The sequence below is a fragment of the Cydia strobilella genome, chromosome 8, assembly GCF_947568885.1.
Source record: "Cydia strobilella chromosome 8, ilCydStro3.1, whole genome shotgun sequence".
Classification (NCBI taxonomy): Eukaryota; Metazoa; Arthropoda; class Insecta; order Lepidoptera; family Tortricidae; genus Cydia; species Cydia strobilella.
Window position 1 is genome coordinate 8,263,502 of NC_086048.1, and position 25,919 is coordinate 8,289,420.

The window sequence follows — 25,919 nt, forward strand, 5'->3', positions numbered from 1 at the left end:
TAAAAAACCTCTTCTTCTTACCATTCATAATATGTATAAGTTAACAACTATGTATTCCAGTAAAGTATTGGAAATGTTTACCTTGGACCAATGGGTAAATCATATAGATGTTTCTAAATCTATTAAGTTAAACATTACTTCTATTAACAAATCTAAGCGCGAGTATGACAAAGTTTCCCTACGAACTACTGTAAACGCTTTTTTACGTACCAATTACTCTGGATTTTATTGTATATATACCGACGGATCCAAGGAAAAAAACTCCTTAGGTGCCGCGATTTACGACCCTCAATCGAACGTATCGGTTAAATTACATATAAAATATGAAATGTCTATAATGCACGCCGAGTTGGTTGCCATTGCTGAGGCCTTATCCTACATCCAATCCCTAGATTGCAATTACATAGTCATTCTGTCAGATTCTAAAAGTGCCCTGCAACATATTGCTCGGTGTACCACGAACACTCGATGTCTCCCGGTTGCCTATTCCATTTTGAATCTCATTGACAAATTAAAATCGCAAGATAAGACCATAATTCTGCAATGGATTCCATCTCATGTAGGTATAGCCGGTAATGAAGTAGTCGATTCCATAGCCAGGCTGGCTTGTCATGGTGGAGTAGAATGTAATATCTTACCTTTTTATACGGATTGTATCATTTTAGCCAAACAGAGAACCTATACTTTATGGAAAGAATACTTTGATAAGAGATCAACAGAAAAGGGTATTTGGTACAAGACGATCCAACCTCATCCTCTAATGACACCGTGGATTGATTGTTTTCTTAATAGACGTGACATTGTATTGATGATGAGACTACGTTCTGGACATATCCCATTGAACCAATTCGGTTATTTAATGAAGAAAGTTCCTTCTCCTAATTGTGATGAATGTGATGTAGTAGAAGACGTGTACCATGTTATAATGGAATGTGTCCGGAATGAAGCTGCTCGGATACAACTGGCTTTTTCAAGCCATAATACTATGTTTGATGTCGGGGGCTGCAATAGCGTTCTGGCTGCTCCTCTGTCAGACTCCGCCATGGCGCTACTGCAGCTTGTACGAAAAGCTATTGTTAATAGATTAAGTTAATTGTAAGAACATTGTATTGCTGTTTTCTATGGAGCGACATGTTCACCTCGGTGACAAGCTCTTAAATAAAGAGAAAAAAAAAAAAAATGGAGTAACAAACATTTAAAAAAAAAGAACAAAAAAAAACAACCGAATTGAGAACCTCCTCCTTTGAAATCTTGAAGTCGGTTAAAAATGAAAATGAAAATTTATTAATAACACATCGTTATAAGTCGGTATACAATATACAATATAAATGTTACGTGTATGTTGTGTTCATGTGTAAGCCTATTGTGTCCCAATGCTGGGCAAAGGCCTCCCCCCTCTCATGATGTTAAATTTATATATATGGGATATATTATGTAATATTATAGTATTAAGTTACGTGCTCAATTTGCAGTGCCCTTACAGGGTTCATAGCTAGATCACCTATACATATACATTAAAATAATGTAAGACCTTATTGTACCTATGAAAGCAATAAATTACTGATTACAGATTAGTATCAGTATCAATCTAAACATAAATATTATTTATATGTAAATATAAATACATTGGTATCATTTTTTTTTTGTTTTTATATATCATATATATTGCATAATGTTGCATATTATAATATTATATTATATCGTTGCATATTATTAAAGCAATAAAGGTAATTGGAAAAATTCATTATAGTCGTAAAATAGCTCTTGCAAGAGCCACTTTTTTAATCTAACCTTGAACGCCGCGGTAGTAGCTGCATCTCTGATATTGTCAGGCAAGCGGTTGTACACAGCGGGTCCTAACCTAAATAATAAATTGTCGTTCTGACTTCACGAGTCTGTGCTTTTCGGCGACTAGTCTGTTGTGCTGCTTGTTGCTGCGGAGATTATAATTAATATTGGTACCCTTTCGCTTGAACGTTTCGAGGTTCGTTCGCGTAAATACCGCTACCTGGTTTATGAATAAGCAAGGCAGGGTTAAGAGTTTGAGGTCACGAAAAAGGGGTCGTGCCGGAGCATCCGCAGGCATGCCAGCCATTGCTCGGACCGCACGCTTTTGCATTACGAACGCACGGTTCCAGTCGGAGGCGTGCGCCCATAGCTCAAGAGCTCAACACCGTAGGTAAGAAGTGAGTGCACTGTTGCGAAATAGCACTCCCGCACTGCGTCTCCTCCCGCGGTTAGTGCCGTCCGTCTATGTGCGACTCCCACGTTAGCGCATCGCATTGTCAAGCTGGAAATCAAGAAGGCGCGTGCAAGACAGGTGCTGTATAGGGGTACCGCCTGTACACACCTTCAGGGCTTTGCTGGTGTGACCGTTTAATTTAAAGGTCATTATAATTTTACTCTTCGCATACTTGGCAACATGAACCTAGCTAAAGTGCCGTGATTACACGGCACTTTGGCTTTAGGAAGAAGTTTCTTAGGGAAATTTTGATAAAAGCGCATGCATTATTGAGTAATGAAAGTGGCATCTTAACCTGTCATCGAGTTTTTAAATTGAATGTAGGTAAGCTTATTTTCTCTTTTTCATATGAAATAAAAATGTTTATAAAATAGATAAACAAAAACAATGTTTATAGAGGCGAAGTATTTTTTTTTATTTAAAAATACATATATAAAAAAATGAAGAGTACCACTTTCTTGTCCCAATCACACACCTGTCTTGTCCAAATGCATCGCTCTTCCAGTTTTAGTTCTTTAGATTTTATAAACACCTATACAATTTATGTCAATAAAATATTTCATGCTCTATAATAACATAAACACTTTTAAGATGTACGTTGCACGGGTCTTATATATAAATATTGTACAACAATATTCACGCGCGAAGTTTGTCCAAGGATATTTTCACTGTAATCTGTAATGTAACCTGTACATCCGCGGTATTGCATCTCATTCGTCACACACAGAAAATTATATTAAGATCATAACTCTGGCAAAATATTAGGTAAGTATCAAGCTAACCACCGTAGGGAACCATCATGAATTCATGACCAAAGTATCATAGTTTCGTAGCGACAAGTTTGTAACAGAAATGTTAACTTTAACTTGTCTCGATTATTTTACGAAATTGGTAAGGGGCATTTAATAATATCATTTTAATATTGTATGAAGGTATATCCATATATGCTAAAAGTGAGACATTCGTATTATTATCCGTTTAAGAGATAAAATAAAATAGAAATGTATTTTTCACTGTAACCTGCTTAACTTTAAACTGTGATTAATGTGCATGTTAATGTAAGTCTTGGCAGGTGATTGTGACTTCTGACTCGATCCATATATTTACAAGACCTTTCAGTCTATGTATGACCGCTTTCACTAGCATAACAATGTCAGCTTGTGCTGGCCGTCTGGATGTTCAGAAACAGGAAATGCAGGACGTGATTTTAGACTTTCAATTTTATATTTCTCCATAACCTTCTGGTAGGCAGAAATGAAATTACTACCAAAGAGGGATATAATAAGAGAGCGGTACTGTCATAGTAAATTTTGTAACCACAGAAAATTCCCTGCCATCTATCGATACACTTTAAAAGTAAAAATGAAGATTTATAAAAATACGATAGAATGTATTTAAATATGGATAAATAATTTTTTTATTTGCATTAATTATTTTTATATGATTGTCCCATGTCCTTTCACTAATATGCGTTAAAATTGTAAAATAACAAACGAAACCGCCAACGCCCTCTATACGAGAGTAGGCCAAAGGTAGTGGCGCCAGCTGATCGAGAATCAAATTTTCGTGATTTTCGAGGCACGTTTTTTCCTTAGACTGTATCCATCTATTACGGAGTTATATCTATCTTTGTTACTACTGAACATCACGTTTTCTGCAAATACGGTTTTCTACGGGATCCCGTTTTAGTAGTATACGTGCAGTATCCCGCAAATAGAATGCTCTTGGGAATGTTACTATTTTTGCACGTATACTACTTAAACGGGATCCAGCAGAAAACCTTACCCGCAAAAAAAACGGGATGTCCAGTGGAAAAGAGCCCTAACACTTCAAGATCGTACGTTTGGTAGGACCTTCACACACCTTCACGGTGGGGAACATGGCTCTTTCCTTTGAAAAGATAAAGCTAAAGATATGTTTATTTGCACAAATGTAGTGATGAAGTTGAACATAAGTGGACAACACGACGAGACAATATGACGAGAGAGGAGTATGCGGTTGAATGGGATTGTTCAAATGCCCACACTACGAGGCCTCGGCTTCCAGGTTTCGAAGGCTCCGTTTCTCCAAGAGCTTTCTTCGTTTCTATCATTCGTATGTGTGGCGAAGAGCTGACTGGACTTCCACAGGCATTATCAATGATATTAGTACCTGTTTCGGAGATAAGTAGTGTGATCGCTCGTGACCACCATTTCTCCTTCACCGCGAGGTCCTCGCATTACAGGGTATCTAAGGCAGCCGCACTTGTAATTATCCTGTGGCATTTTTCGTGGCTCTCCTGCCGCCATCCAGTGCCCCCTCGGTATTTCGTCTTCTGTGATCTTAATGTATCGAGATCTGCTGCCGTTCTAACGAGCCTCTTGGAAGAACTCCACGATCAGTCGGTCATTCTCACCCTGATAATACCGTGAGAGTCCGGTGAGCGTGCCGAAGTTTTAAATAACAAGCGGTCCAAGCTGATCATTTTTGATGTGATTGGTCTCTTTTGCCGCGTTCATACCCGACACAGCAGCACTGCCGCGCATGATACAGGACAAGAGTCAGGCGGTGGCGCCCTGTCCCTAGGAAACCTCTTTCTCCGACTATGCATTTTTGAGTGACAGAGATGTTTGCTTTTATGGAACTCTAAGCGTATCTTGTTTCAGGTATTACCCAGTTCCTCGTTATCTATCGGTTTTACTTTTTTGATATACCCCGTCAGCCGTGTGAAGCCGTCATTTCTGGAAGCACGATACTCGATTTTGACAGAATTGTGCTTAACTGCGCGGTAGCCATAGAAAAAAGAGTGAAGTGAAGTGAAACACCTACTACCGACATGTTATTCCATAAGACTGCTCGGTTGACATGTTTAATTTACAATAGGCATTTTTTTATTGTGTTACCTACCTAAGTGTGTAACCTACCTAGTGTTAGAAACTGCGTTAAAATAAAAACGGTGTATGTACACTATGTACCTACAGGTAGGTGGGTACCTACCTAGATCCAATAATTAAATTTAAAACGTTCCCCCTCCCATTAGTTAAGTGCCCGGCACGGCAGGGGGTGAAAAGATCCTTTGTTGTATTACAAATGTTCGGATGTCATCCGCGCGACGTCTGACGTGAGAACAAACCAGCCTGCGCCATTAGGATCCTTTTAGAAAATCTCTCGCTGTTTATGGTTTGGTGTAAACTTCGCGAAGAAAGTGGCTTATTATTACATGTGTCTACGGTTGTTCTGGTAATCAGATCGACTGGCAGTATAGAGTAGGTAGGTACGTTAACCTAAGTAGGTACGTAGTTTCAATGTCCATGTTGTACTCTCTCTTGACTCGGAAGAGTTTTCAAAAGCTGCTCAGTTCGGAATTGGCCCGAGCGAAGATTGTGAGTTAGTAGGTACCTACTCGTATTAGTTACAGTATGTTCACTGATAGGTACTGACTGTTGTGTAGGCATTGAATATTGTAATATATAATGATGTACCTACCTACTAGCGTGTTAGTAAAATTTTAATGTTTTATGTTGTATTCTAATGTGTAGTTTTGGCACATTGCTTCATTGAAAATTTCCCCATTTTAGTGACTAGCAGGATTCATGCAATACAAAATCCTCATTAGGTAAGGTACCCACATGTTAATACTTATCTCCATATTATTTTAATTGTAGCCGTATTCGATTATTAAAAAACAACTTATTAGGTACCTATCAAGTGGTGTAGGCCTGTAGGTAGTAACTACTAGCCGCCCCTATTTTTCAGCACGCATCATATAGAATGCCGCCTTGCTGCCGCCCTAGGCGCGGGCCTACTGGGCCTTAGGGCAAATCCGCCACTGCCTATTTGTAGAATTTTTCTCATACCTGTCCCATAGGTACACCAATTTTAATACACAATAAGTTTCTATTAATAATAATATAATAATATATATATATATAGGTAGGTAGGCTTTCTCGATTCAAAACGAATTACAGAACGGGTGACAGAAGGTAATACTCGTGTCGTACATTTGTGATAACTAGGTGTCGTGGTCTCGGCAGGGTTAAATTTATTTTGAAAGATTACAAACCATAAATATAGGTACTTGGCAGAACATTTCGCCACCACCAAAACCACGTTTTGGCCACTACACCTGTTACTTTCTGGAGTCAAGTTGGGCCCAGCCCTTGTATAATTTTGTGTTGTATAGGACCTACTTACCTACTTATCTATTCAAATATCCCTCTTAACCACCTACATTAAACCCGAGATCGTTTACAATAAATCACCCAAATTGCCGACATAAATCAAACAATAACCGAGATATTCGATCCGATGCCCATCATAAGCTTTTAGAGATCTTTTGTTAGGGTAAGGGCCCTGACATAACGTGTTATCAAATAAAAGAAAGGTGTGAAAATTCACAGGCGGGTTGTAGGCCCCTCCTTCTTAAGATGGCGTTGCCCCCCCTTCTTATTAAACAGCCAGTAGCGAGGCAGGATTCGGTGTTGTTCGTACCTACAGAAACTGTTTGGCACCACCTATTTTCGAAAGCAATTATCAGTTCACGCGGCGATGATGCGGCATCGGAGTCTGAGTTAGTATGGTCTGTTATACCTACTGACGTGGACCTCATTTTATTTATTACTACGAAAATTGTATACAATAATTAAATTTTATAAATAATTAAACATAGCAGTAATTGACAACTAACAATGGATTTTAATCACATATCCAGCACGTGTGAAACCGATGCCATTTTAAAAACAAAAGAAAATTATAGTGTTGTGTGTGATCTTCGTAAAAATCTGGTTGAAGATTGTGAATCCGTAAGCGACAATGAAAGTGAAAACGAAACTATTGATGTTATTTGTGAAAACAGTGATCGCAGGAGGTGTAATGAAAAAATACGAAATATAATTCAAAACCCGTATATTAACGAACATAGGGGTAAATTTTACGATCAGACTGGTACCGTAGTGCCTGCTAAATTAAGAAGTGACAGTGTAATAAATGGAAAGAGTAAAACTTTTTTGATTGATAGTATTTTAGGAAATAATAAGTGTAGTAATGAATCTAGATCGCAATCTGAAAATGAACAATTTGAGGGAGCAGCTGATGAGCATAATGGTAAGAGCAAAACATAGGTACCTAAATAAATGGCGATTGGAGATGATAAAATGAAAATCACAACAAAGGTATATCACTGGTTTCTGTTGGTTAGATTGTTTACCTTATTTCAAGTACACATATAATAAAATTTGTCCATGATCATATATATTTAAGTTTAAGTATTTTGTGGCAAATTTGGCCAGACACTTAGGGCGCCATTAAAAGTAATTAGGTAGCTTGTTTGGAAACACAATTTATGAATAAAATAATACATAATTTGATAATGTTACCAAGGAAAAGCACACTAAATAAGTAAATTAAATAATTTTTGGCTCAATAGATGAAAAGGTTACAGCGCCTGTATAAATTTATATGTAAATAGAGCCTCATCATTTCATTTGTTTGGTAAATGAATCCGTAAAGTGGAAATTAAGTCTCTATTTTTTTGTAGAAAAACTAACTGAAGATAGCAGTGTTCACGTTCACGTCAAATCAATTGCACACTGTTAGTTAAGGCTATATTAAAAAAATATATAAAAATTGTTCCATGGCAGTGAAACCTACGCCTCGATTAAATTCGCGGTTGTATTGTAATACTTGCTGCGTAAAAAAATGATAATGATGAAATTTGCACCGCAGTTTCATCGACGTCGTGTCCGGAGCTGAGCGCGTTGAGCGAGGGGCTGCTGGCCGGCCATGCGTACGCGCATTGGCTGGCGGCGCATCAGCCCTCCACGACCTTCTTTGGTACGTACAAAATACGTGTGTATAGAGAATTAAACTACTCAGTAAACTAAATTAACGGTTTAACTCACGTGATTTTTATTCACTTGCGCGACATGTTTTGGAGAGCCCTGGGGGGCGATTTTTGAATTTCGATCGCTTGATTTCATCACACGAAAATCGGTGGAAAACGGAGAAATGCTAATTTTTGAAATACAGGGTGGGCCAATGAAAAACGCATAAAAAAAAAAACAATTTTTATGTTTTTAAATAAAAATTATAATTAGAATTTAGGATAAATAAATCAATTGTACGTTTTAAAAATTAAATTATTAAGATCGTCCGTAGCGGTTGCGGCACTCTTCCAGTTTTGCTTGTACATTTTAAAAGACTTTCGTTAGAAGTTGCGGAGATATTGATTGGATTTCTTGACGAATATTCTCCTTTAATTCTGCTGTGGTTGTCGGATTATTGGAGTACACTTTACTCTTCAAGTAACCCCACAAAAAGAAGTCTGCCGAGTTAAGTCAGGGCTCCTGGGAGGCCAAGCAATGTCACCTCTCCTCACGAAACATTTCACCCAAAACTTCCAGGGTCACCTTACTTGTATGGCAGGTGGCCCCATCTTGCTGAAACCATGTGTTGTTGTTGTAACCATACGATTCGTGAAGTTTCGGAGCCAGGAAATCTTTTAAAACGAAAGTCTTTCAAAATTTACAAGCAAGACTGGAAGAGTGCCGCAACCGCTACGGACGACATCTTGATGATTTAATTTTTAAAACGTATTTTTTTTTATACTATTCGGTGGCAAACAAGCATACGGCCCGCCCGATGTTAAGCAGTCTCCGTAGCCTATGTACGCCTGCAACTCCAGAGGAGTTACGTAAAATTTATTTATTTATCCCAAATTCTAATTATAATTTTTATTTAAAAACATAAAAATTGATTATTTATTAATTTTTTTTAAATGCATTTATCACTGGCCCACCCTGTACTAGCGATAAAATAGGGAATTGAGTGGTATTGGCCACTCGTTTTCAATTGCATTAGTAGAATTTAAATGCCTAGTAGTGGAGATATTATTGAACGAAATACACGAAATCGAGCGGTCGAAACAGAAAAATGGATCTTTTATCTATATGTAGATATATAAATTATATAATTCATGTGATTGAATTATAAAACGGGAGTGAGAGGACTCTCTCTCCGAGACCACGGGGACAACTCCGTCCTCGAAACGTCGGATGTACCTAAATCTTAAAACTTAATTATATTATACGCGATTAAGTCCCGTTTTATAATTTAATAATAAGTTTACATCGTGAAAGTTTAAATGAGTGTTTTATAATTCATGTGTATTGCACTGCCAAAATTGCTATTGTACATGTTTTACCAAAGTTACTCGTTGTATGGCAGTCAAAAACAAGCGTATTTTTGAAAAAAAAGTAGATTCATACAAATAAACAATTGTAAATAATTTATAAACTCTTACTCCCTTTTGTGAAGCATATTTTTTCACAATCCAGCAGCGTGTTCGTGTCCAACGACAATTACAATGTAACCAATAATTAAATGATGTATTATATTTCGCTTTGATGACTTTAAACAAGCTTACAAATCATTACATTATTTTATTAAAACCTGTGTATTACATTTTATCAAGCAAAATCTATGTGACAGTACTTATGAACCGACTAAGTACAGAAAGGGATTGGTTTACATTATTAGAAAACACAGTCCCCCTAATGAGGCCCATTGCGTCCAATGGGACGGACTATGCCCTCTTAATTAAATTTATAACCTATTTCTGAAGGGTTTTCGTACAATATTTGTTACGAGCTCTGGCTTGCTTTCATTGTCCGTCCAGAGAGGAGTCGTTAGAGCTATATGCTCCAGCGGTGGAAGTGAAAGATGCATAAGACGCGAGTTGACACAGTGGCTGTTAACATCAGTCACTGGGTAGAAAGCGGCGCACACCTCTCGACACCCCTGAGCTGCTCACACCGGTGTTGCTCCTGGTCGTCTTCACGACGGCAGTTTCAGGGGCCTATCTAGTCAGCGGCAAGTCACTACCTGCCTCGATAACGTGTTTTAACATTGTTATGGCAGGTGTCCGGACTTCTTAACAATAGCCCAGTCTCATTGTCCACCTAAACTTCAATCCATAGACCGGTATATACTGTTCACTTTTTCTACAATAGTCCCAATGCCTGCTGCGACCGGTTCACGGGTGTCTATTGTTGCGCCTATGAACGGGTTCCAGCAGGCGTTCTACATATTGTCATTAAAGCTCTTCAAGGGGCCTCTACGTGTTGGATCTATATCCCCACACAAGCTTATCCAAAGACCGGGATTTATAGGCCCGTGAAATCCAAGGAGATACATATAACAAAAAATTTTTTTGGATAATACCAAAAAAACAAAAATACAAATATTAGGTAATCCTAATAGTAAATTATATTTCTGGTATTATTGTTTCAATTTGTCAATCATATTGAGTCATTTGCCCAGTTTAAGAATTTATATAAATATTGTTGATGAAATGATAATTATCATTTATCTTTGTCTCTTAAAATTTTATATTTTCATCACAATTTTTTTCAACTAAAATGCACTTGTTTTTGTATTCGCATTAATACAGTTACTATCACAAGTAATGACATTATTCTTGAGAAATTACATTACTAGTGACAGTGTAGTTATTGGAATCAAGGAGTGATGGTAAATCATTAAGTTAGTTTAAATATCTTGCTTCAGTTTTGTTATTGATACTGAGTAGAGCGCATCATTCAAATGACGAGATGACGTTTTGTTCGAAATTAAGTGTCAATTGCAACCAGTTTTGGCAAATCTTGCATGCTTCGAAGTTAAGGAAACGTGAAGAACTGACTGTCTAGGGCGAGATTCAAACTCGCGACCTTGGATCACTAGCCCATCGCACTGCCAACTGAGCTACCCAAGACTTACCCGATGACAGCGAATATTTCCACCATATCTTTTTTATGCGCCTTAGGGGCGCTTTATACTAAAAAGTACGGAACCCTCGGTACGCGAGTCCGACTTGCACTTGGCCGGTTTTTTTTATTTTCTTGTGTTTAAGAAGTGTAAAGGCCTGTCCAGACGGGAACAATTTTTCGCCAGTCTGATTAAATTGTCTGATCAAATCAGGTAGCGTAAACGCAAACGCCAATTTGGCTCGCCGATTATGGCCGATATTAAGGACCCTCCACACTCATGCGCGAATCGCGGCGCAAAGCCGCGAACGCGAGTGTGGCGCCTAGTTCGCTAATTAGCGAGTGTGGAGGGACCTTTACCGATAAAATGAAGGTGCGGACGCAAGAATAACAATTTGTGATGCTTATTAAGGATCAGTGGCGAACTGTCGTGTTGGAGGCCAAGACACACTTTGGGTCGCTGCGCCAGAGGAGTAAGTAAGTAAGTAGTATTAAGGTATTCGCGTTTGGGCGCTTTCTTTAATTTAGAGCCCTCAAATATCACCACAAATCTAAAATTGGTGATTAAATTGGAGATTGACGCCAATTTCTTTTCTGATAACCCCGCCTGGATCTGGACTGGCCTTAAGTGTAATTAGATATATAACTTACAAATAAGATTATTGAAGACACTTGTACCTAAGCATATCAAAAAGAAGTACGAAACAGATTATTCCCAACTTTTCAAATACTGTAATATACTCCCAGTTCAAAATATGTGTAAACTAGCCATACTAACAGAAGAATATCACCATGTTACTAAACTAAAAGAACACAAAAGATGTACAAAACTAAGAAGTCTACAGAACCAAAACAAATATTGTATACCCAAATATAACAACATATATGGCACTAGGCTGTACACATATATTATCTAAAATATTCAATGATCTACCAGAAGTTGGTTGTGCTAAATATTTAAATGGTAAACATATAAAAAAGTCGTTAAAATGCACTTACTAAAAACTAACGACACAAGCTATGTATACTAAGAATCATACTTATGATAAGATATAGGATATAATATTATTTTCTTTATGTTATTCTCGAACTCCCCATCGGCACACAAACCTCCATAAGGTTTTGCCTACGATGGGTCTTGTAATAATCTAACAAACTGTAATTGGTGATAGTTTCTTAAATACTCTAAAAACCTACAGAAATTTATCCCGCATCCATTTTTAATACAGTTTTGCAGCATTGTATAGTAGGTATTAAGGTAGTAGGTAAGGTTCCTCGTAAAAAAAAACCGTCCAAGTGCGAGTCGGACTCGCGTTCCAAGGGTTCCGTACATTACACAATTTAAACAAAGTATTTTTTATGTGAAACGTGAGTGAAATGTCTTTAAAGGACCCGTAGGGGTCGGATCAAAAACTAAATAATTAAGTCCGACTCACGCTTGACTGAACATTTCTAATAGGTTTTCCTGTGATCTATAGGTAAAGATCTATTTTGTGTATTTTTTTCAAAATTTTAGACCCAGTAGTTTCGGAGATAAAGGGGGGGGAATGGTAATTTTTTGCCTATTTTATTGAATAGCTTCTAAACTGTTTATCCTAAATCTATAAAAAATATATATTTAAAATTCTCACAATGAGCTCTTTCATTTGATATATAACACGATATAGTTTGAAAAACTTTATTTTTTAATTTTCTCATTCACCCCAAAAGTGGCCCCCGTGTTTAAAATTCATTTGTTTACGTTACATGTCCGTCTTTGGGTCACAAACTTACATATGTATACCAAATTTCCACTCAATTGGTCCAGTAGTTTCGGAGAAAATAGGCTGTGACAGACGGATAGACAGACGCACGAGTGATTTTATAAGGGTTCCCTTTTTTACTTTTGAGGTACGGAACCCTAAAAATGGTTTATTCAGTATCTTAATTAAATTAAGTACATTGTCTCATCTGGTGCATCTTTTTAAGTATTATTTATAAATACTTGTGTTAAGAGAACACCGCTCTTCCACATGTTGTAGCTTGAAGTAAACGTTATATAATAAAAGGTTGACTAGACTTATATTGACCGGGATATAGACCGTGATTACCATTTGTATTATTTGTGAGCTCCCGATATTTCGACGCAGTTACATGCATCATGTTCACGGGTGACTGAGCCTGAAATATCGGGAGCTCACAAATAATACAAAAGGTAATCACGGTCTATATCCCGGTCAATATAAGTCTAGTGAAACTAACCGTGAATCATTCTTCAAAACTCTAATAAAAGGTTGGTTTATATAAATTAAAAACATTTGGATTAGACGCGCTGAAGGCGTCAATAAAAGGTTTACAAAATAAAATTATAAGTTTCTGTTAAGGTTCTGTAGTACTATATATTGTTAGTTTTATAGAGTTTTAACACTGCATGTAGCGTGTAGAGTTTCCTAACTGACAGCAGATCACAGTTGTCGTAGAGTCTTTGGTGGGAAATCTAAAGGGTAATATAACTATTTATTCAATAAACAATAGTACCTAACAATGTAGCTTATGCTACGCCACCACGTAGAGCCACCCTCGTGAACAAGTTTACCTGTGTATCTAATACTGTCTAATTAAAAACATTTTTTTTTATTAACCGAGTAAAGGCTCGTCGACGTTTGTGCATAATTGCCAGAGTAAGGTAGTTCGAACCTTTTGAAAAAAAAAAAAAACGAATGGCTGGTGTCATATTAACTGGGACACTGAATGGCATTAAAGTGGCTCTTGAATTTTTCGGCCGCTCTAGTTACCACACCTCGTTCAGGAGAATGCCGTTGTAATCGAGGTGGGAGGAAACCGGTGTGACCGATGCAAGTAGAGGCCTATACCATCTTTTTCAACCACTACGAAATCGGGAACATTCCGTCTGGTTTTTCACCATCGTCTTTGGCAATGCCAGCGAAAGCAGGGCAGCAGACCTGGAGGGCCTGGGCCTAGCCTAAAAACTAAACGCTAAGGTAAATAATTAAGGGAAATGATAGCGTTTCGTTTCGATTTCTTCAATTTTATGTACTTCAGTCAGGGTTTTTAGGAAAAATTGCAGCTGTTTGGAGGGCGTATATTAAAGCCGAGGCAAAACCTTATGGTAACAAGCCGACAAAAAAAATAGGGGCGATGGTTTTTCCTAGAGGAATTTTGGCAGCTAGCTCGTGAATAAATTAATCAAGAACACAGAAAGGGTTAATTGTGGGTTGCGTGTTTGTAGCATAGACAAAAAAGATAACTCATCTTAATACGAGTATTAATCAATGAACCCAAGAGGAATCACACCTCATGTCGTTAGCGTTGCGTGCCGCGCGCGGGTGCGAGTCTTCACACGCGTCAGCACGCAACTCGCCAAATCATTATTTGTAGTTTTGTTTACTGGGAGATCTTGATGATTCACGTATGTTTTTCCTATCTTCATTACTATATGCGCTGTCAGATGTAGAGGATTTTGGGTGTCGAACACCAAAAAAAAGGTTTCCAATTATCCGAGAAGAAATGCCGACGGTACCTAAAGTGTAACTATATTAGACAGGACCTTACCTTTATCTCTTAACGATATAATAACGAATACCTTCTACCACCGTCTTCCAAATGAAATATATTTGGAAACCAAAATATGAATAGGCACAATGCAGATTTTTTATTTTGTCCTATATCAAAATGATTGAATAAATTAATAGATGTTAAAACAAAATAAGGAACAATAATTAAATTCATTATAACCAGGCCTATTTGACCATTTTTACTAAGCACATTATCTTAAACCGGGAAGCCCACACAACAACTTAACAGACTGTTTAAGCGTGATCAGGTAGTTTGATTTACAGCGTTTTGGTTCATTTTATTGGTGACAAACTCGTTGTTTGTCCACTGTTTTCTCACTTGCGGACGGTTGCTATAAAATTAGTGTGAGCGTGGCACCTCCGGGAAAAGCGCCTACTAGCTCGGACTTTCTATGCTTCGGACATTCAAACAATTAGTCAGTACTGTGTTTGGACACAAGATTCCAGAAAACTTTGCTTCAAGCATTTTCTTATTGTTCTACAAATATTTTTTGATCATAAGAAAAGGAACCTAAATTTATAGGGTGTTGAGAAGTATATATAAATCTTGTAGTTGTAGCAGCAAATGTGAAACAAGATTGGTTTTAATTGATAAATCATCACCTAAAAATTGGGTTATTAAGAGGATAGGGGACGATCGATTCTTCATACAAACGTAGTCCTTATTCCTCCCTGGATATTGACATGATGGAAAATATGATTAAAATACATCAAATTGTGTAAAAATATTTTCAATTATGTTAATATCCAGAGAGGAAAATGGGGAATAAGTGGGTACTACCTACACTACAGAAGTAATAACACCTAGAAATTAAGACAAAATGGGACGACCGACTGCCTCGTAACGGGTTTTACATACAAACGTATTCCCCATAGGTACTGGGTTGTAGAACCGTAGTGAACACAAATTTTGAGCTGAAATAGTAAATTGTATGGTGTAATGCGTTTAATACCCATAACTTGTATTGACTCTTTAATTCAAGCACAATCCTCAAGCACCGTAAGTCGTGAAAAATGTCCACCCACCGCACTAATCCGTAAAACCAACAGTCAGCGCGGACGTTCGTCGAATCGTCGCTAGCCGGCGCGGCGGTCGGTGGTCGCGACTTCGCACCGAGGTGTCTGTAAACAGCTGCCAACCGATAATTGCCAACAAAGCTTGGTGTTTGCCTACCGCCTTAACGCGGGCTGTTGGAAACGATTAAAATAAGCGCGGTAAAGTAGCTACGTTATTAGTACCTATAGGTACAGTTAGAGTAAGTAGCGTGGAAATAGGGAGCGTTGCTTATTACAGAAAACGTTAGCAGGTTTAATTTGACTAGGCGGCAATAGGCACCTATTCTTTTTGGACGCGAGTCCGTGTTATCCAAATTGGCGTCATTGATTATCGAGTAGGCAGACACTCGAAAATTTTACATTAAAACTTGCATCTTAAATTGTACCTACGTAATATGAACTTCAAGTTTGCACTTTTCTTAATAAAATCATCTAAGAGCCTTAAGGATGACTCACGTTAGACCGGGCCGTGTCCGGGCCGGAGCTTCCGGCGCTTACTTTTCTATGACATGACAGATGATCACGTTATGCTTTCCATAGAAAACGAAGCGCCGGAAGCTCCGGCCCGGACACGGCCCGGTCTAACGTGAGTCATCCTTTATTAGAGGTGCTTTTCATCACTAATCAGAGGTGGATAGGCGGGGTGTGTATTTAATTAAATTTTATCATTGAACGATATCTAATATAAATTTACTAAGGAGACAATATTCCAATGACCATTGCTTATAATTTCACTTCATCAGCAAATGTAAGCTTTAAATAGTTAATGTGACTACTTGTAAAAACACAAATTAAAATATTTTCATAAGTAATTTAATTTGTTCTTATAGAAATGTAATGCTGTTATAATAGAAACCATAACATGTGTTTAAAAAATAGTCCACCGGCTTACGTAAATGTTTAGCGTTGCGTTAGCGCATCATTCGCCACAGAGCCTGTGTTTGCGCACCAAGTCAACGCGCTGGCGCGGCCAAACAGAATGATTGTGTTTATTGCCACTTAACGAGACCCTGCGACAATTCCGATTAGTCGACAAAACTTCACCGTGTATTGGTCTTTAGTGAGAGCTACTTTGTAAACGGCGGGCTTTCGTTAACTCGGTGGGGGGACGCTACATTTTTTAAGGGTTAACGCTTGATTGTAAAGTTCATTTGCTGGATTAGGTACTCATCGACCAGTAACAATCACACCTCGAATTGCCTCGACTTTAGTAAATAAACCATAAGGATATAAAACATACATCAAGAAAATAAATATTATTTTATTTATATCCGTTGCTCCTATTCGTTTAGACTAAAGCTGAAATAAAAACACAGATTGGTTTTCCATTGGTTTAACAACCAACGGCTATAATTATGTAGCAGTAGCATACATGTATTTTTTGATGTATCACGTTTATTTGCTATTCATTATTAGTTATCAGCTTCTTCTATTTCTCAGATGAAAAAAACAACAGACGTCCGCGGCGTGCCGGGCCAGAGCGCAAGCCTCGCCAGGCCTACAGTGCCAAACAGCTGGAACGACTCGAAGCCGAATTCAAATTGGACAAGTACCTCAGCGTCTCCAAACGGATGGAACTTTCCAAAGCCCTCGCCCTCACTGAGGTCCAGATCAAGACGTGGTTCCAAAATCGACGGACGAAGTGGAAAAAGCAGCTTACGTCGCGGCTGAAAATTGCGCAGAGACAGGGGTTGTTTCCGGGTCAGATATTTGGACACGCTTCACAAGCGTATTCGCTGTTGAATCCGTATGCCTACACCCCGCTTAGTTGTGTGTTTACCCCAGTAACATTGCCGTCTAGTCCGCCGTAGGGTTGTAAACTTGAAGTGTTGGCAACGTTTTTTGAACGTATAAAACAAGGAAATCAAATTGCTACTAAAAAGGTGTATTCCGATTTGAAGTGCTACACTTCATTGGCCCTCAATATTGGCTAATCAGGTACTGTCGGCCACAAAAGTTGTCGGATGCTTTAAGATGACATTCGGATATCAACTGCAGCTGCATTACTTTTGCGACGTACCTAGTTCTTAAAGTGACTTACGTGACTAAATAAATCTAAATCTAAGCAAATCTTAAAGAGATCGTTCAAGAGGAAATTCGGAATCGCGGAAATGCCAAATTTGACATGACTTTCTTAAATATCTCGTTATCGTTTCTGTTTAAATTCATATCTAGTTGATATCCAGATCATTGTTTGAATTGGCCCGTAAGGCATTTTACAAGTTTCTGTCACGTACCTAGTTCTTAAAGTGTGGTGCGACTTTCGGGCCAGCATGGCAAGCCGTATAGGTACATAATGGGCTCAATGGGCCTAAGGCTAGGTTCACACGGCGTTAATTTTTCCCGTATACCGCATACGAGATTTTGTCTAATACCGTAGTGTCAGCAAAATTTGTATGGCAACTTACAAAATCGTTTACACGACGGCTAGACGGCTTTCCCGCATAGACGCCATGTGAACCTAGCCTAAATGTTTCGTTATAATAAAAACAATAACTTCGGAGCATCGGCATGGCCATTCACAAGTTAACCGTCCTATTTTCGTAATGTTCAAAGTGCTAACTATTTTAATTGTAGTGCTAAATGTACACAATGATCAACTTGCTAGTTTTGACACATTGCTCATGGCCTAAATCAGACAGTTGTCAAATTTACTGCTGTTAAAGCAAATAATCGGACGTGTGGCTAACACCATTTTGAAACAGGTACCTATAACATTTGCTGGCTACCATTGTCTCTTATCTACATATACAATTGGACCTAAAAGCGTGGCACTGGTAAAAAAAAAATGCGTTTTGCGATTATCCAACCATGTTAGTTGCAAATCTTGTTCTGTTAGTAATAAATACTTACCATCTCAGTAATCAGTGTACATTTTTGCTTAAATTGTAATTTATACTTGTTTAAGTTGATTTTAAAAATAAGTATCTAGGTATCTATAATTTATTTCCGCCTTAATTGAATTCTAGTAAGTGTTAATTGTATTAATTATGCATTAGGTTATAGAAAATAGCATATGTGAGATTGTAAATAATAATGCCATACTAAAATTAAATTAATTAAATGTTATATTAATTAGTCGTGACGTGTATAATTACGGTTATTTTAATATCAGCATAAATAAACATATCATTGTGCAATAGATATGTAATGGTATAAATTGTACGTTTTCTTGATTTTCCTTAAAAAATAAGACTTCAAAATTTCCTAGCAGATTACATTTACAAATAAGATATATTTATGGATTCCAGGCACTGCTAAACTTTGTTGCATACTTAAACTAAAAGTAACAAGTCATTAAATTATGTACAGTCAAGAGCAATAAAAACGGGTCACTGCTTATGTGAGAATTTTTGTCCTTTTAAAGCGATTTATAGTTGTGTTGGCAAATCACAAACTGCTTAGGTGATTCATTAACCTAATACCAAAGCAAGGAACGTAAGTATTCAATCAAATAGATATACATATATTGATGCGTTAGATAATTGGATCAAAATTATTTGCGTTGTTTTTTGTCCGCAAAAAATGTGACGGTGTAGCTTTTTATATGATGATTTTTTTTTTCAATTTTTCTCATGTAAATTATAATCTACAGCTACATGCAATATCACTCGACTTTTTTTATTTATTTGATAGAAGATAAAAACTAGAAAAGAATTTTGACCCAGTTACATTTCTACAACAGACATGATTGACAACAAATAAATATTTAAAACGTATGCAGCTTCAAAATGGAAACTATATATTCTGTTTTTTTATTCCGTAGACTAAAATTACATTTCATGTAGTACTCAGAAATGTCATGTCTTACACATGAAACGTCATTTTAGTCTACAAGTATAAAATAATAAATGTGTTTAAATAACAATAAATAAAAGTAATACAAAGACAAAATCCTGTATCGTGGCCAAAAATTGGCGGTATAATGGTGTTGTAATGTATGTTCAGGAGCAGTGGGCGGGCGGATAGAGCGCATCGCAGTCTGCGCCGCCCAGTCCAAGCGCCGCCGCGCGCAACGCACCCAACGTTTTGCCGCGCGTCCATGCTACTCCAGCACTGAAATATTTAAATGGTGTAAACGTAGATTTTGGTTCTAATTTGTGACTGTACTTAGGAAAGGAAGAAAGAAAAGTTAAGAAGATTTTATATAGAGAATTTTTATACATCTTACAAGAACGGTGTAACCGGTTTTGACCGATATAAGTCACTACCGTAAAGTGGGATGAGTAGGGGCAAAACTGACGTTCAAACCTCGATAACATTTTATTTTTACATATGCAAACTGAATGGTGTAAGTATATAATAAGTGTTCCGAACGTTTGTATTTTAATTATTATTTTATTTTGGGGAGTTCCATTTCATAACTTTGACGATAAACAGAAAATCTCACCTCACCCCGTAGTCCCTCGTAATTGGGGTGAAATGGGATTTCATACAAAGGTGATTTTGGAAGATTGTTGGATCGTTTTTTAATATTATGAGTATGACTATAGCTCCATTTTAAATTGGAATACATTATTTTTGTAGCAGTAGCCTTAAAAACCCATCTCACCCCCCTTTCATCCCTTCTCTCCCCATTCATAACCCAAATCTCCCCGCGAACCCTACTCACCCCATTTTACGGTACTAGAAATTAGGCTCCAGTATTTTTTACATTTCTTTACATTTCTTGTGGCGCGTATCCATACTAATATTATAAATGCGATAGTAACTCCGTGTGTCTGTTACCTTTTCAAAGCTAAGCAACAAAACCGATTTGGATGAAACTAACATGTAAAGAGTTTATTTAAGGCCTGGATATAAGCTAATATTTTTTTGGAAATCTACCCCCAGGGAAAATGACACAAATCGATTAGGTACTACGCACGCGGAACCGCGGGTTGCAGCAAGAAACAAATAAAATCCTTTTCACTTACTTCCAAATCGGCAACCAATATTTGTTACCATCCTGCATATTCCTTGCTTTTCCATTTCCCAGACACAATGCCCTATATAGGCAAGGAGTGGAGCGCGGCTTTAGTGCTATCATCGCATATCTGGCCAGAGTATTGATTGTAGTTATTTTCGGATCAGCGCGTTTACTTCTAGAATGTTCTTCATCGCGCTTGAATCGAAATACTTCATCGACGTTCACGGAGTCACTGCTGCTGTCTACCATCTGCATCACTTGGGGTGGTTGAGGATTCTGAAATTGATTAAAGTTTATATTCAGAATAGGTGGTTATGTGAGGCATCCAGTTGAGCACCGGTAAATAAGTACCTGAGATAAAGTCTCTAGTGTATGTGAATTAAACGGTGGAAATTAGTTTACCTTGTTTGTTTAGGTACTTATGTTACGTGTGAGGTGTACGATGAAGAGTAGCAGTAATATATTGAGTAAATTGGGTCCTAGTATGGCAGCATTTGAAAGAAAGAGGGGACATTAGAGTAATGACAGTACAGCAATAGTCGGACGTAGCTAACTCAGTTTCTTTTTCTTCAAAGTCTGTGGAGAGTTGGATTAGACAGACTCCAGCATAAAATATGTAGGCAATCCTTCTGGCACTCTGTTGTGCGAGCGGGACATCACTATATACTTAAAAAGGGTAATCTCGCTCACACACCGGAGCAGTGTGCGGAACCGTGTTACACTGATACGGTTCCGCCACAGACCACCTCTAAATACCTACTATAGTTCGTTTTTTTAGCATAAGAAAAAAGATAAACAATCGTGATGTGCCTTTTTATTGAAAAATATTGATAAACGCTTTTAAAAAAATAGTTTATATTACTTATGAAAGCATAAGAATGTAAAAGATCGTATATGATTTATTTATGTAACATATTTGCTGAGACTTATTTTTCATAAGTGATTTTTAATAAAAATACACGTCAAGATCGCTTCTTTCTAATGCAAAAAAAAAACTATACTTAACACCGAACTATTACTTACCGAACAAATGCACATCAGCACCTGTAACACGAACATGCCGAAGCTCAAGAAGGCGATGCCCGTAAGCGATATGTCGAAGAGGTCGCTCAGCCCCAGTCCGTGGTGCTTGTCCTCGATCACGTACTCTTCGTGGACGGCGGCGGGGTGGTGGTAGAGCGGCGGCGGGGGAGGGGGCATCGAGTATTCGTAGGCACCGCCTGAAACAAGCAAACAAGCAATAGTTATTTGTTTTACAAGGGAGCAAAGTTGTTGTTTAACCGCTCGATTGTTGATGTTGCTCGGTTGTTGATACCCGAGCAAGCAAAAGATCCCAAATTTGAACCACGAGCGTAGCGAGGGGTTCGAAAAGTGGAATCTTGAGCGTTGCACGAGGGTTAAACAAATTTTGCCACCGAGTGAAACACAAATTTTTTTACAACACCAACCCGAGGAAAATACCAACTGTAAACTATCAAACCAAATCAAATACAAATTAATTTTATTGAATATTTATCATTCAAAGTCATCATTAAAAGTCAATTCTACCAGCCAGCATAAGGAAACAACTCAATATTTGGTCTAGCCGGAAGGCGTGGAAGGTCCTAGTCTTAGACAGCCTCGCCGGGATACAACACCAACGAAGGCAAGACAGCTGTGTGAAACCAAACGCCATCGAATCTACCTAGATAAAGAAATGGATTTAAAAAAAGTTGTAAGTCGTGTCCTGCTGTAATAACACCTTGTAAGATTCGCTACATCTTTCTACAGAATCTTTCTTTCAAAAACCACTTGTCTTTTCTATCTTCTCTACGGAATCTATACAGAAACTACCGTACAACTAAACCTAAGTACCTGAATTGACTTACTAAATTTTGCAACGTCATGGTTAACTGCATGCTCTTGTTCCTGGTATGCCGTGACGTCACTACCCTCGTAGAGCTCGTACCCGTCCCTGTTCGCCAGCTGGTCCAACGAAGAATTGGAGATGGGAACAGCGCCTCCCACAGCGTTGTATTGTCGGTACACGTCGTTTAGAGCGGCTACTCTGAAAGTAGAATCTTTTCATTTCTCGTGCTCTAAAAGTGGGTCATTGTTGTTCTATGAAATGTGCAGAAAGTGATACGATTCTACTCTAGCATTTTCCTTTCCAAGTACGTTATAAAAAAAATATAACGTACTTGGAAAGTAATTTTTATTTAGTGCAAATTGTCACATTGTGTTTGTAAAGGCCAAAATTGACAGTTTTTTTGTATAAAAAGATATAACAACTATTTCAAAAATGAATTCCTCGTACCTAAATTATACGTAAGTAAACTATATACAACTTGCCCTAGTTGCTAAGAGCAGGAAGAATTATAGCATAGATTGGACCTGGGAAACCGACCCTTTCCCCCCTCGTTTTGGGGGGTAGTCACGCACGATCTCGTGGCTACCGGGCTAAATCAGCTTTGTTTGACCTAAGGAACAATCGTGCCAAAGCGGCATCCCCTGAGACAAAAGTGCATACTCACTACACTTACTTGCCCCACCAGCAAATACGACGCAAATATTATGAGGAGAAATTAAGCATAATTTGAAAACCATAAGTCTTAACTTCATTAGCCACTTACTTAGCAAGCCAGTCCTGATAGTTCGCCGAGCCGACGTCGTACAGGACGTTGGTCCTCGGGTCCTGCGAGCGACGGGTCAGGCTGTTCTGGCCGAAAGCTGTGCCGAGCCGGCTCTGCAGCACCGGCTTGCCCATCTCTTCGAGGATCTGCTCGGCGAGGAAGTTGCGACAACGGTATTCGTTCATCATTTTTCTGAAAATAAGATATGTAAACGGATCTGCACATATGTAAGTGGGTGTTAATCAGTTAAATTGGAAACAGCTAAATTTCTTAATTATTTAATAAAACGGTACCTTTTTCATAGTAAAAATATTTTCATAGCTAAATTAGCTATATAGTTTTTTTTTATTTAGTCCAAAATTATTATTCATCTTCAAAATCGAACTTAAGTCTCTTTAAATTTAACATATCCTCTTTTAGTAGGTACCTACGGTCAACATAAATAGATAGTAACCGCCAAAGTGGCCAAATGTGACCATAGAAATAAGGACATGTTCCGATATATTTGGCCACTTTGGCACTATCTATTTGATGTTGTACGTAATGAAGGTTGATAAAATGGATTACAATAAACAAAGACTACGGTGATAATTAACTTATTATCAGCTCCATCAGGTAGGATGAACGACGAGTCAAGAACGTGGAACAATGAGTGTAAATACAGCGCATACTAGCGCTCAATTTAACCAAGACTCATTTTATCCATTTTCAAGTCGGTGGCCGCACACCGAGACCCCTAAAGGTTCGCGCTGGCGGCGTATGTTTGCAGCAGGTAAAGTCGACCACATTCTTGGGTTTCGAAATCGACCGAAAGCTGTCCTGGGCTCCCCATATAGATAAGCTATGTGGGAAGCTAGGCGGTGCATGCTTCGCACTGCACCGCCTCGCTCGAGTCGTGCCGAGACATGTGGTGCGGACGTGCTACTTTGCAACCATCCACTCGCAACTGCAGTACGGCACAGAGCTGTGGGGGCGCGCCGCGGACTGGCTGCGCGCGTTCCGACTCCAAAAAAGAGCCGTGCGCGCGGTGATGCAGCTGTCCCAAGATACCTCCGTAAGGCCCTACTTCAAGGAACTTGGTATACTAACCTTGCCGTCCCTAAGAATATTACAGATTGCCACGTACGCCTATAAAAATATGTGCCATTTTAAAAAACGCTCCGACAGCCCGCATGCTTCGTCACCCGAACAGGCTGTTGCCGGTAAAGCGCCGACTAGCGAGATCGGAGAAGATAACTCACGTGATGTGCCCGACTGTATATAACAGGTTGCCAGTGTCAATCACCTCGGCTCCTTCTCTAGCTTGTTTTAAAAAGAAATTAAAAAAATGGCTTCTCGAGCACACATTTTACAGTTTCGACGAATTTTTAAAAGTTTAAATTATGAGTTATACCTAGAGTATAATTATTATAATTAATTATATTAATGATTATTGCCTATATTATTAATCAACTTTTATATTCAATATTTTTTGTAAATAACTGACATGTAATATTAATATTATACAATAAATGATTATGATTATGATTATGATTACACTGATACTATGTTTATAAATATTTTGAGGTATTTGGGGACAATCTTGCACAGATCGACCTAGCCCAAATTAAGCAATGCTCGTAGGTCCTAGGTACGGTGTCTAGGTGACGATTATACATAATTATACAGGTGGAATATTTCTAGAGACTGAGCTGCTGCTGAAAGGATAGTGTTATCTAAGTGATTAGTCATTTTACAATCGAGTTATTATAATCATAAAGCTGAATTAAAAAGGTTTTAAACACACCTGTGATACTCGAGGGTGGACAGTGCTGCGTCGATTGATCCATTGACAGAGTTCACAGCACTCTTAGGCACAGGCACATTAGCATCAGGCTGTTCCACAATGAAGTAAGTGGGCATCAAATCCGTTCGCAAAAAATCGTTAACGTTTAAGTCGTAAGTTTCGAACATTTTCGACGCAAAAGCAGCAGTAACAAACAAAAGTGAAGCGATTTTTGGAAACATTACAATCATATAAAAATAATTACTACAAAAATATGTTTTGTCGTCGAGAACGGAGATGCTAGTGTCCCATCTAGTTGCAGTAACCTAATACTTACGCAAAACGTTTGTCTTGACTCTTTACAATGTCCAGTATGTCTCGATCTCTAGATTCATGAAAACTATACATTAATGGAGATCACAAAAAACTGGTTTAAAAAGTAGATGAAATATTATTCGAGTTACGGAGCGGAAAATTCACCCGCCCGCGAGCTGTGATCGTATCACCTTTAAACGTCTAACTGTTGGTAAAGAGAGTAGAAATCTACATTAAGAACACTAACATCCCGAGATTGTTTAATGGTTGTGTTGTGTCCTCCTTCATGTCCTTATGTCGAGTAAGTGTAAATATTTTAAGGGTTCCGTACTCAAAGGGTAAAAACGGGACCCTATTACTAAGACTCCGCTGTCCGTCTGTCCGTCTGCCTGTCAGCAGGCTGTATCTCATGAACCGTGATAGCTAGACAGTTGAAATTTTCACAGATGATGTATGTTGTTGCCGCTGTAATAATAAATACTAAAAAGTACGGAACCCTCGGTGGGCTAGTCCGACTCGCACTTGGCCGGTTTTTTTTTATAAATCCTTTAAAAGTATTTGTTTTTACAAACACTATACTCATATTTCATATTGGTTTTGTATGATCTTGATCTAACATATTGTAACTGATTGTAACTAACAGAGATGCGCGCGACAGGTCGTTGTAAAAAATAACGAATGCGAATTTTTTTGAGGTGAACTGA

The 25,919-nt window shown here is 38.1% G+C and overlaps 2 protein-coding genes across 2 annotated transcripts; one reads left to right on the plus strand and one right to left on the minus strand.

Moving 5' to 3' along the window:
* The first annotated feature begins 6,896 nt into the window (after positions 1-6,896).
* Positions 6,897-18,617, plus strand: LOC134743330 (homeobox protein Nkx-3.1-like). The gene is made up of 3 exons (XM_063676723.1): positions 6,897-7,324; positions 7,946-8,053; positions 17,055-18,617. Exons 1-3 carry the CDS (start codon positions 6,910-6,912, stop codon positions 17,423-17,425), a joined length of 894 nt encoding a protein of 297 aa, XP_063532793.1. The 5' UTR covers positions 6,897-6,909; the 3' UTR covers positions 17,426-18,617.
* A 928-nt stretch (positions 18,618-19,545) lies between these two features.
* Positions 19,546-25,178, minus strand: LOC134743331 (uncharacterized). The gene is made up of 6 exons (XM_063676724.1): positions 24,922-25,178; positions 23,136-23,327; positions 22,392-22,570; positions 21,547-21,743; positions 20,531-20,799; positions 19,546-19,670 (listed from the first exon to the last, which is right to left on the minus strand). Exons 1-6 carry the CDS (start codon positions 25,149-25,151, stop codon positions 19,559-19,561), a joined length of 1,179 nt encoding a protein of 392 aa, XP_063532794.1. The 5' UTR covers positions 25,152-25,178; the 3' UTR covers positions 19,546-19,558.
* Between the last annotated feature and the right edge of the window lie 741 nt (positions 25,179-25,919).

Bases quoted from the DNA above. Each gene is read 5' to 3' on its own strand.
- LOC134743330 (XM_063676723.1), top strand. From the start codon at position 6,910: ATGGATTTTAATCACATATCCAGCACGTGTGAAACCGATGCCATTTTA. The intron at 7,325-7,945 runs GTAAGAGCAAAA...TTTGCACCGCAG, and splicing joins AGCAGCTGATGAGCATAATG to TTTCATCGACGTCGTGTCCG. The intron at 8,054-17,054 runs GTACGTACAAAA...TCTATTTCTCAG, and splicing joins GCCCTCCACGACCTTCTTTG to ATGAAAAAAACAACAGACGT.
- LOC134743331 (XM_063676724.1), bottom strand. From the start codon at position 25,151: ATGATTGTAATGTTTCCAAAAATCGCTTCACTTTTGTTTGTTACTGCT. The intron at 21,744-22,391 runs GTAAGTCAATTC...TGCTTGTTTCAG, and splicing joins CCATGACGTTGCAAAATTTA to GCGGTGCCTACGAATACTCG. The intron at 20,800-21,546 runs GTAAGTAATAGT...AATCAATTTCAG, and splicing joins TGCTGATGTGCATTTGTTCG to AATCCTCAACCACCCCAAGT.